The sequence below is a fragment of the Lissotriton helveticus genome, chromosome 12, assembly GCF_964261635.1.
Source record: "Lissotriton helveticus chromosome 12, aLisHel1.1, whole genome shotgun sequence".
Classification (NCBI taxonomy): domain Eukaryota; kingdom Metazoa; phylum Chordata; class Amphibia; order Caudata; family Salamandridae; genus Lissotriton; species Lissotriton helveticus.
The window spans coordinates 836,053,686-836,066,418 of record NC_136073.1 but is presented as its reverse complement, the minus strand read 5'-3'; the positions used below and the strand labels follow the sequence as shown (position 1 = coordinate 836,066,418).

At 45.5% G+C, this 12,733-nt stretch overlaps 1 protein-coding gene across 1 annotated transcript in view; it reads left to right on the top strand.

The window, feature by feature from the left end:
- MYO1F (myosin IF) overlaps window positions 1-12,733 on the top strand; it is a 241,558-nt gene that overhangs the window by 187,813 nt on the left and 41,012 nt on the right. Inside the window, exons 24-25 of the mRNA XM_078670110.1 lie at window positions 670-818; window positions 12,258-12,338. Of these exons, the coding sequence (XP_078526236.1) occupies window positions 670-818; window positions 12,258-12,338 (230 nt within the window). The remainder of the gene's footprint in view (window positions 1-669; window positions 819-12,257; window positions 12,339-12,733) is intronic.

Genomic DNA, 12,733 nt, shown 5'->3' with positions numbered 1-12,733 from the left:
CTCAAATGCTGTATGATATATTGATCTAATATTCTCTGGGTAAGTCCTGAGGTGCTTTGTTGATGACTTCGATGGGTGAGAGCTCATTCGTTAAGGATGTGCCAATACGTTTTAGATATTTTTTTCAAGGGATAATTGTGTCACATACATTTTTCATCATTCATAAAATTTTGGTCTAGCCTAGACAAGGAAGATAAAAGTCCGGACTGCTAGTCTTAATCAGATCAAATTGTTTCTAAATTGTCTACGCTCAGTTCCTGTTATATGCATTCTTGTGTTGTTGAAGGGGAACAAGGGAGAGCAGAGGTTATACAGGTCAGTTTATGAATGCATCGGAAGAGCCTGTTGGACGCATGGCAGTGATCGAAAAGGTGTTAAGGTTGTGTGGGATATGTTAGCAATTATGTGCAACATCTATGTACTTAGGTAGCAGTGAATTATTCCTATAAATGTCTGAAATGTATGACTGAAATGCGATGGCAGCAAAAAGGGATCAACAGCAATTCTTAAATTAATCTGAAGCTCTAATAATTACTCTAGGCTCAAAACATGAATGAAGAGTGCCAGGTCACAGTGGGTTTCGGTCACTCCTTTGTAGATAGCTCTGGCACGTTTTAGCTTGTAATGGTCAGTCCTCCCTATCCCCTAATGGCTGCATTTTGGTCTTAGACTTCAGTTTAAGGTGAAGAAAGAAGGATGGGGCGGTGGAGGCACGCGAAGCATCAACTTTATGAGAGGCCAGGGAGATGTGGCCACCGTCAAAACTAGCAGCAAAAGCCTCATTGTCAGCATCGGAGATGGGCTGCCAAAGACCTCAAGTAAGTAGCTAACTTGGCATTCTTCTTGATGATAGCTTTTGAGGTTGAACCATATGTGACCATAATTTGGTGGCCAATTTTCAAGACCTATAAAAAAAAGTCCATGGCGTGCTGCTAGTATTCTTAAAGTTTGTGAGAGACAATGAAAACATTTTCAATAGTAGACTGCCTTGATTTCAATTTCAGTCCGTCAAAAAGGGCCATCACTAGACATTATGGGGCCCATTAGGATGTCGGGCGGATTGCTCCCGCCAGGCTGACGGTGGATACCGCCAGCCTGGCGGGGGCAATCCGCCTGACATCCGCATTCGAATTCCCCCCGCCATATTAGTATGGCGGGGGGGTTGTTTCCAAATGAGGGCAGATTGCAAAAATATGAAATATATCAGCATCTGAGCTACCGCATCTAAAACAACTGGTGCCCGACAACGCTCCCCATTGGGCAATTTTCGCAGGCGTATAGTATAAATGATACAAAACTTTATAATGTTGGGATTGTAGTGAAGCAGAGCACAATAATTTCTTTCCCATATCTAATGATTGATAAAAATAATTTCGGTCTATATCTAAACCATTCGCCCATTTATCCGCCCACTTTTCCAAATCATCTTTCTGTAAATTTGATAATTCTGAATAGAATCTCTTAATCGTGCAATCTATGCCTACTTGTATAACCTCCAGTATTGAGTTTTTTACAAATCCCACTGGTCCACCTTTCTTTTTATTAATAAAACTTCTTACTTGAAGATATTTGAAAAATTGTCTCGTATCTATACCATAACGTATCTGTAGTTCTGAAAATTGCATCATACCATGTAGATCTATAATATCCCCCACTTTCCGAATTCCTTTCCTACCCCACTCACTAAAAACTATGTCAGAGAATACCTCTCTAGGAAGGGTGGGATTGCCTTCTAGCCTAGTATAGACATTGTATTTCCCAATTCCAAACCGTTTAGTAAACGATTTCCATATTTTATAGGCTGCTAGGATAGTCTTAAATCTTGTCCTTTTGTAATAACTTGCATCTGTGAATTTCAAAAATAAATTTTCTGCCTCTGCTCCCATTACTAATCCATATATGGCTAGTGTACCAAATTCATCCCGGGCTTCTACTTCTGCTCCTCCCAGTAAACCCACCATATATTGGAGTGCCGCTGCCCAATAATATAACTTCATATCTGGGAGCGCCCACCCTCCCCGTTCACGAGTTAATGTCATAAATCTGTATGCTCTCCTTGTTTTCCCCTTTGCCCAGATGAACCTGTTAATGAAATGCTCGCAGGTCTTGAACCACTTATTCTCGAAAAACAGAGGAATAGCTCTAAATATGTATAAAAATTTAGGCAATACCATCATTTTAACAATATTTGTTCGCCCAACAATTGTGAGATGTAGTTTATCTAATCTGTCGAATTGCTTCCCTACTTTAACAATTATTGGGACTATATTTATTTCCACTAAGATATCCAACTCAGCCGTAATATTTACACCAAGATACACCCCTGTTGTAACCACCCGAGCATCATCACATTGTGTGTAAGCATTTTTAATTATTTGTGTCTTTAAGGTATTTAAGGAGTACCCCGAAATTTGGCCAAATCTCCTTGCCTCAATCTCTATCTGCCCAATCGCCTCCGTGGGGTTTGATGTAATCACTGCCACATCATCAGCATATGCAAGAACCTTGCATTGTCCCAAGTGTGTATATAAGGGAGTAATCCTCTCGCAAAGCTCTATCCTGCGGATTAAGGGATCCATATACATTGCGAATAAAAGCAGGGAGCATGGGCATTCCTGCCTCGTGCCCCGTTTAATCCTGAATTGTCGGGTGGTGCCTGCATTTACTCTAATAGAAGCCACCGGATCTGTGTATAGTGTCTGTAGTGCTCTAATATACCCCCTTTTAACCCCTGCCCTCGTTAAAACATGCCACAGGTAATCCCAGGAGACCCGATCAAAAGCCTTTTGCGGCATCCAATAGCATAACCGCCATCGGATCTCCTGCGACCCCTGCGGCATCAAACAAGGTGATAACCTTACGCGTGTGATGCGTAGTGCCCCTTCCAGGAATAAACCCGTGTTGGTTATTACTTACAAGGTTTCCTATTTTTGTAGCAAATCTGGTAGCCAATGCCTTAGAGTAGATTTTAGTGTCAGTGTTCATTAATGTGATCGGTCTATAAGACCCCGGCTCAGTGGCAGGTTTCCCCTTTTTTTAAATTAACACAAAATCTGCTCCTCCCCATGAGCCTGGAATAGATTCCCCTACTTGTGCTGTCTGTAGTGTCTTTACTAGATCATTACCAAGTATTTCCCAAAACATTTTGTAAAATTCTATAGGGAGTTGATCAGGGCCAGCAGCTTTTCCTGAGGGGAGGTCTGCTATTGCTGTTTTAATCTCCTCTATTTCCAGTGGTTCTTCTAATAATTCCGCCTCTACCTCTGTAAGCTTTTCAAGTGGCATTCCCTGTAGATACTCGGCTATTTCCGTAGGATTAGTAATCTGTTTATCATCATATAATGACTCATAAAAATTCCTAAATACTTCTCGAATTTTCTGCGGATCAGTATGTAACCCGCCTGAAGAAGGATATTCAAAGTTTTTTTAATAATGCATTGGGGATTGAAATTGAATTAACTCCATCAATAATATTACTAGGAGTGGAGGTGGAGGCTCAGACGCAGAGTGGAAGCTTTATTTTTGTAGCGATGGCAATTCTGAGATTATGCATAGCCACGGCATGGCTGGACCCCATGCCGCCAACGCATCATCAATGGTTAGCTAAGTTACTTTCAGTCTATCAGTTAGAAACTGCTATTTACGCTAAGAAGGGGAAGAAGGGAAGGAAGCTGGGTATAAAAATCTGGGAACCGATTATTCGGTGGAAAGAAGGAAGTGTTAGTTAATAGACATTGTGCTGATCTGTTTGTTTATTATAAGTTTGATGACTATGTTTACTAGCAATTTGGTTCTGCTTCAAAAATGTAACAGCATTAAGACTGATGTAATTATGTATTGAATGGACTCATATATGTATACGTACTCTGTATGTTTGTATAGTTTTTACTTTTTGTTTTTTTGTGAACTGTACATCTCATAAAAAAAAGGGGGGGGAAAATTCAATAAAAATATTTATTAAAAAAAAAAGTATGGCGGGGGGGACCTCAGCGGACGGAAAGACCGTCCGCCGCTTTTCCACCCCGGTCGCCTTGCGGCGGGAGCGGAAAAGGATTAATATGGTGGCGGTGCCTATTAGACACCGCCAGCCATATTACAATGGGCTTAGGGAGATGCCTTTCCTTCCATGCTCAAGTGCCTTTGCACCGGAGTTCATGGAAAGTCACGAAGGTGTTTCAGGAATACCCCTGGGGACTGCTTAGAAGTCAAGAAATTCAAACACCTACACAGAAACCAAGGGGTTGACCAACAATCCTACAGTTCGCAATATAGTTGTGAATCAACCCTTTTGTCTGGTAGTTGATTGAAACCCTCCCAGTGCCACTGTGTGCACTATACTTAGTAGACTGGTTGTTTCTTTGTTTGGCAACAGAGTGCTTGAACTCACTGGCTGTAGAAGCCATCCATAATGACTTTAGCTGGGTTGTCGCTTTCCCTCTCCAAAGTGCGCGGCTTCAAAGTTTTGTGCTCTGTCTTCATCTTTTGGATTTCTTTAGCTGCATGAGAACTGAGAAGTATGTTATCAGATAAAGGGGGATAAAAAATGCTCCTGCTGCATGTTTCGGTGTAAGGCAAGGTAAGGTGCGGCCATGACAAGCATCACAGGGATGCTCCAAGGCATGAACAGTACACTGAAAGCTCCAATAAATGCTAGTGAGACCTGCACATGCACTTAAAAATCTCCTTATGATTCACGGAAAAATGGACTACCACCCGCCATCTTTAGAGAGCACCACTGGCTCAGCAGTTACTTCTGTGCCTTCAGAAGAACTGTTATCATGGACACTACAAGAATGGTGGACACGAACAATTGTTACTTACCTGTAAACAGATGGTTCTCCAGTATTGGTGTCTTTCATGGATTCACATGCTTGAATATTCCCCGTCGTCGAAGTGGGAGTCCCACGGTAAATAAAATAGCAATAATGCTAAAAATATATATATATATATGTAAATATAATACAAGAAAAAGAAAGGAAATACAACTGAAATCCTCTAAAAACGATTCCTACATAGGAATGCAAGGTAAAGAGAAAAAAACATTTGTAACACATTAGTGTCATTATGTTAGTCCAAACTGCAGCCAATCAGGCGCCAGCACCCTCTAGAACCTTCTCCTCAGAAGCTCAAGCCCTCAGATTTTCGTAGCACAAAGTAACTAAGAGTGCATGAGGAGAAGAGAGCCTCTGAGGGGAGGAGGGTGGGTCGCATGTGAATCTATGAAAGACACCAATACTGGAGAACCACCTGTTTACAGGTAAGTAACAATTGTTCTTCTTCAGTATTAGGGGTGTCTTTCATAGATTCACATGCTTGAATAGAATAGAAAGCAGTAACCTCCTAGAACTGAGATTGCTAAGTATATGAAGAAGAAATCAAGACAGTACTATAATAATAATAATAATACAGTCATATAACATCAAAGCAATCACAGGAAATAATAAGGAGGAGGGAACAGAGGCTCACCTTACTGAAAAAGATGGCGAAGCACTACCTGTCCCACTGCGGTATCTGCTTCATTGATGGCATCCAAACAGTAATGTTTGGTGAAGGTGTGCCTGCTGGACCATGTCGCTGCACGGGAAATCTGATGAAGAGGCACACCAGCAAACAAGGCGGTGGAGAATACATCGCCCTCGTAGAATGAGCCCTCACTGAAGACTGTAATGGTATGCCCGCTTGTTGGTGGCAGAAGGCAATGGCTGAGGAAAGCCACCGGGCAACAGTCGGCTTGGAAACTGGATGTCCCCTGCGCAGTTGTCCGTATTCAATGAATAGTTGGTCGGACTTGCGGAAAGGGGCAGTTCTTGCGATGTAAAATTTAAGACAACGCTTGATGTCCAAAGAATGGAGGCGCTGCTCCGCCGGAGATTTTGGGTCCGGAAAGAAAGTCTTAAGGAACACAGGCTCATTCAAATGAAAATCCGTAGGTACTTTAGGTAGGAAAGAGGGGTTGGTACAAAGTGCCACTCCGGTAGGTTTGAACTGTAGATAAGGTGGTTTGACAGTGAAAGCGTGAAGGTCGCTCACGCGACAAGATGAGGTCAAGGCCAGAAGAAGTGCAACCTTCCAGGTGATGAATTTGATATTGGCCTTATGGATAGGCTCAAATGGTGACTTCATAAGTTGAGATGATACCACATTGAGGTGCCAAGCTGGCGGAGGGCGACGCACAGGTGGAAACTTGCAGAAAAGCCCTTTGAAAAATTGACGTATAACTCGTGATGAACAGAGGGATGAAGAACCATCATGCCGGAAACGAGATATTGCAGCTAAGAAAACTCTCAGAGTAGAATGAGAGAGTCCTGACTGAGCGAGGCTTAAAAAGAATGTAAGGAGCTTCTCAGGAGTGGAATGGATGGGATGGATATTGGCTGAAGCGCACCAAAGACAGAAACGCTTCCATTTAAGTTTGTAAGTCTTGATGGTAGACGGAGCTCTGGCATGAGCTAGGATGTCTCTGCACTCCTGGGATATGTTCAAGTCCGCGAACTCAAGGTGCTCAGGTTCCATGCCCACAATTGAAGCGTCGAGGGATCTGGATGACACACTAGACCCTTGTCCATAGTCAGTAGGTCTGGATGAGGACGTAGAGGAATGGGCTCGCACTGGGACATTAGAAGCAGTTCCGTAAACCATGCCTGTCTGGGCCAACGAGGTGCGATCAACAGGATGTGGCAGGGCTGCCTCCGCATCTTCCACAGTACCCGCTGTATTAATGGGAGCGGCGGAAAAGCGTAAGCGAATAGATCGCACAAGTTGATCAAAAGGCCATTCCCGCAGGACCCTGGGTGGGGATGCCAACTTGCATAAGACGGGCATTTCCGATTCTCTGGCGTAGCAAAGAGATCCAGATCTGGGTGACCCCATTGGTGGAACACATGATCCAGAGTCGGTTGGTGCAGTTCCCATTCGTGTGTTGAGGAAGTGGACCTGCTCAACGAGTCCGCCAGGAGGTTCGACACGCCCGGAAGGTGGACTGCTGTCAAGGTGATGTGATGGCGCAGAGCCCAATCCCAGATTGACTGGGCCAAGCGGGACAGAGGTGGAGACCTGGTCCCTCCTTGTTTGTTCACGTAGTGCATACTGGTGGTGTTGTCCGTTTGGATTAGCACTGACTCCCCGTGAACAACTGGGAGGAAGGACTTGAGCGCTAGAAAGATCGCCATCAGTTCTAGCCTGTTGATATGCCACGTGCGCTGCGTCGGCGACCACTTGCCCTTGATGGAGAGGCCCTGGAGGTGAGCGCCCCACCCCTCCAAGGAGGCGTCCGTCGTCAGCGTAAGGTCTGGAGCAGGATCGAGGAAGGACACACCCATTTCCAGATTCGCAGGCTGCGCCCACCAAAACAGGCTCCTTTTCATGCGAGCTGTGACGGCAACTAGGTCATTGAAGGACCCGGAGACCTGACGCCACTGTAAGTCCAGTTCTTCCTGAATAGGACTGGTGCGCAACCTGCAATTTGGGATCAGTGCGATACAAGACGAAGCCATTCCCAAGAATGACTTTAACGTCCGAACAGAAACGGACTGTTTTCGTCGAATGAGGGAGACCAGATGAAGTATCTTCAGACACCGCTCGTTTGAGACGAACGCTTTTGAGAGCTGCGTGTCTAGGATCGCCCCCAGGAAGGATCTGGTCTGCAGAGGTGCAAACTGTGACTTTTCGACGTTGATGGTCAACCCCAGAGATTGAAACACCTGCTGGCAAAGGTGCGTGTCCCGACCCAGCTGATGGTGGCATTGAGACTTGAGAAGGCAATCGTCTAAATAGGGAAAGATCTGAACTCCTTGTAGACGCAGGTGAGCCACCACCGGGGCCAGTACCTTCGTGAATACACGAGGAGCTGAACGCAGTCCGAAGGGTAGAACTTTGAACTGAAAATGTATTGGTCCCACTTTGAAACGTAGGTACTGGCGATGTTGTTCGATTATTGGAACGTGAAAGTACGCGTACTGAAGATCTATGGTAGTCAGAAAATCCTCGATGGATAGAAGACGCAGGACTTCCAGAGAGCGTCAGCATACGGAATGTTTGAGACTTTAGGAACTGGTTGAGAGCCCTCAAATCCAGAATAGGACGCCAATCCCGTTCTTCTTGAGTATGAGGAAAAAACGAGAGTAAAAATCCTTTCCTCTTAGATGTTTCGGGACCACTTCGACTGCCCCTTTTAACACAAGAAGACGGACCTGATGGTAAAGCTCCTCGAGACGTGGAGGAGGTGGGCCTCGAGGTGGGGTGCAAGGAGGAATCTCTGTGAACTCCAGGGAATGACCCCGTTTGACAATGTCCAAAACCCAGCGGTCCGAGGTGATCGAGGACCACTGGGAATAAAACAGAGAGATTCGTCCTCCAACAGTTTGAGAGTGGCAAGAGTCATTAACGTTTTTGATTTGCGCCACGATAGGACGATTTTCCTCTGTATGTTTTGGAGGGTTGTTGTCGAGACTGCTGATTGGGCGTGTAACGTTGGCCGCTCTGATTGTAGGAACGGTATTGCTGCCCACCTCGAAAGTTGGAAGAAGTGCCGCGTCCGCGCGCACCTCGAAAGGACTGCTTACGAAATTGTAGCGTGCCCAAGGACTTCGCTGTATTGGTGTCCTTCTTGATGGACTCAAGGGCATCATCGATATGGGATCCGAATAATGATTCTCCATCATATGGCATATCCAGTATTCTGGCTTGGACTTCCTGCCGGAAGGAGGTGGACTTCAGCCAGCCTTGCCGTCGGAGTGCCGCCGCACTTGCCAGGAGGCGGAAACCCGTGTTAGCTATATCGACTGCACAATCGATGATTTCTTCCGATGCCCTTTGGCCATCGCGGAGAATCTGTAGTGCGTCAGCTTTGGAAGCATCAGGTATGAGTGCTATGTAATCTGCAATGTCTGACCACATCTGCCGGTCAAAACGTCCCAAAATGGCTAAGGCATTGGCTGCTCGGACAGACGTGGAGGCCATGGTTGAGAACTTGCGGCCAATTGCATCCAAGCGTCGACCCTCTCTGTCCGGAGGGGCTGTGATTTGGGACGCCGGATTCCGTGCTCTACGCTGTGCGGCCTGAGTCACGACAGAGTCCGGCTTGGGATGAGAAACCAGGCAAGCTGGAGAACCAGTTGGGGCCTTGTACTTCTTCTCAAGGCGCAGAATTTGAGCAGGTAAGGAGTTTGGAGCACTCATCAGTTTAATGCCCTCTTTCCAAACAAAATCAATAATAGGGATTGTGTGTACCTGCTTAAATGGTTTGTCCTTAAAGTCATAAAGAAAACAATCCTCCTCGCGTTGTGATCGTGGGAGTTTGAAACCCTGAGCCGCTTTATCCATTAAAAGATGGAAACTGGCGATATCTACTGGTGGAGACTCACTCGAGGAACCAGGTTGAGGAGAGGGCGTCTGTGCCCGATAATCATCCCATTCGGCCATATCTTGGTCACCTGCCTCCTCATCCGTGTTGTCTGGGACTTCACCGTCCTCACGTTCTGTGTTCGCCTCCTCATCATCCGCATCCCGGGGGTATATAGTGGTATGGATGCTTATAGATCTATGAACCTGTGATGGTGCAGGTGGTACGATAGGCGGCAATGCAGGTGGAGGTAGTGCTACAGGTGCGGGAGATTGCGCAGGTGTAGTCTGCGGTGTCGCAGGAAAACGGCGATTATAATCGTCCAGCATATGTTGGAGATTAGAAATTAAGGACAAAGGAATGGTGGCCACAGGAGCTTGAGTAAATTGCTCCTCTTGTTGAAAGACTGGTTCATTGTCATCATTAGAGTCTGTGTCTTGACATTTGATTATTAACTCAGAGGGGCTACGTGCTGCCCCAAAGGCGTCATCTTCATGCTCCGAATCTGTATCATGCTCCGATGTAGTTGCGAACATCGGAGAAGGTGGTTGAGGCTCTGGATCAGAGATCCGTTGGCCGGGTACTGTAGTGCGAGGATGTGAAGATCTTGCGGTCTTCAATGGCACTAACGGCAAAGATGCAAATGAAATCAGTGCCGCCGCCGACGGAGCCGTCGCCGTCATCGTCGACGAGGCTGATTTTGGTATCGTCAACCGTAATTTTGAAGAAACCTTCGTCGACGGAATGGTCGTCGACGGGGTTGTCGACGGTATCACCGTCGACGGGCGATCCACTGAAGATATAGTCGTCGACGGGGCCGTCGTCGACGGGGCCGTCGTCGATGCTGGTACTGACTCCGTAGACGGAGTCTTCGTCAATGGGCCTGTCTTCGTTGACGAGATCCTCTTCGTCGACGAGATCTTGGTCGACGGCGTCTTCGCCGACGAGACCTTAGTCGACGGCGTCGTCGTCGACGACGATGTCTTCGGGTCTTTCGTGGACGATGATTCTCTCTTCTTCGTCGACGAGATGGGAATTGTCGACGGGACAGGTTTTGACGGCAACGAAACCCTCGTCGACGTCGAGGCTGTAGACGAAACCGTCGTCGACGATGAGAAAGCTGAAGTGGTAGTCAGCGTCGTCGCCGAAAAGGCAGGCAAAGCTGTTCTCGTAGTCGGAGTGCTCGTCGACGCTCCCGTCGACGGCGGAACTTTGAGAGGTGTGGAAACACCTCGAGAGGTAGCCAAAGATGCCTGAGAGCCAGGTCTTGTGGGCGTAGAGGTGGTAGGAGTGGCAGAAGACACCCCAAGAGCCACAGACAAGGCTAACTTAGGTTTCTTGAGGAAAGGAGAAGGAACCTCCTGAACACTACCACGCTTAGAGGCTGCTGAAGAGAAACCAGAATGTAAACTTTCTGCGTCGGACAGCACAGAGTCCTTGTCCTTAAGACGTTGCAGCCAAAGGAGAAGACGGCCTTCCCTGTCCTTCAGAGTTTTGGTAGAAAAGGTTCTACAAAACTTGCAGCTGCCAGCCTCATGATCCGGGTACAAACAATAAATACACTTCTGGTGGGGGTCCTTTTCAAAAAGGCGCAGCTTCCCACAAGAAGAGCAGGGTCTAAATAAAGACTTCTTACTTGACATGTTGAAGAATTTTCTGGAACTAGAGGAATAGAGAAGAAAACTGAGCAGAGCTCAGGGAGACTCCCTTCACACGACGTGCTGTAGAAAATCTGAGGGCTTGAGCTTCTGAGGAGAAGGTTCTAGAGGGTGCTGGCGCCTGATTGGCTGCAGTTTGGACTAACATAATGACACTAATGTGTTACAAATGGTTTTTTCTCTTTACCTTGCATTCCTATGTAGGAATCGTTTTTAGAGGATTTCAGTTGTATTTCCTTTCTTTTTCTTGTATTATATTTACATATATATATATATATATATATATATATATATATATATATATATATTTAGCATTATTGCTATTTTATTTACCGTGGGACTCCCACTTCGACGACGGGGAATATTCAAGCATGTGAATCTATGAAAGACACCCCTAATACTGGAGAATCTCTGTTAGAAGTCAATTAAAACTTTTGGTTTTTAGACATAATCTCCAAAAGCAGAGTTTGCTTCTGAAAAACAACAAATAGAATGACCACCCGCACCCAGGGAGTTTCCTCCCAGGATGTGGTGGGGTCATTATTTTTCTTCTGTCTGTACAGAGATGCATCCGACGCTTCACCCTAAACGAGCGGGGCAGTCTGATGTCATTATTCCGACAGCCCCTTCTACGCGTGGCAGTCAGAGCACATTTCCCAGTGGGAACCACTGTCGGAGAAAGGGTACACCCAACCCAGAACAGGGTGGGCGGAGAGGGTACTCCGACATGCTTCTGACAGAGTGCCTGGTCCACCAAACTCTAAATCAGGCCCATTGTTATTACAAAGGGGGTGCTTATTTCTATTTTTGGTATTTTAGTGTGCTTTTAAGCAAAATGAGTTAGAATCAAAAAAGGCAATTAAGTGGTATTTTTGCCTACGTATTATTTGTAAACTTTGTCTAGTGCTCAGGTGCGTTAATGGCCTCAAAATGCAATATATACTGGATCTATGATTCTGAAGTAGAAATAGTAGATTCACATCAAGCTTTTAAACAACCCAAGACTCTTGTAATGATTCTTTACAGGACTTTGTAAAATGTTACACTCTGCGCTCTTTCAATCTGTTCACAGAAATCTTTAGAAAAATGTGCAGTGTTTTTTCTAATGTACACAAAAACATTTTAAAGTAATTTAGCGTCTATGCATTTAGAAGAGAAAGATCAAAAGCAGCATTTTTAACTGCAGCCTAAGGCTGACTGCTGACTGGTGCTGAAATGTGGATGATGTCACTGAACCATGTACAATGTTTATCTGACAGAGCCAACAAGAAAAGGAATTCCCCAGAGCAGAGGGGTCCGAAGAGACCCGCCTTCCAGAACCGCGCCCCCACCTCCGGGAGGTAAGGAAAATAGCACCAGGTATTTCTAACTTCAGAGATCCTTCTTGGGCGGGTATGTAGGGAAGGGAATTAACAAATGCATGCTCTCCCTGCCAGATTTCTTCAGCCAAGTAATGGCACGGTAACTCAGTTCCGAAAAAAAACATCCGTTGTTTAGCTAAAAAAAAAAATAGAAAAAAAAATTGCAAACATACTACACAAAACAATCGATTCATTCCTAAACAAAAAATAGTACTGTTAAAAATTACTGGTCTAAGTCATGATATGCGAAGCACTCTAGGTACAACTATACCCCCAATTTAAAGTCACACCTTGACTGTATTTAGTTATCTGTTGAACAAGTGTGTCTGGCATTAAATACCAGCTGACATATATGTATCATGGTCACCCATAAT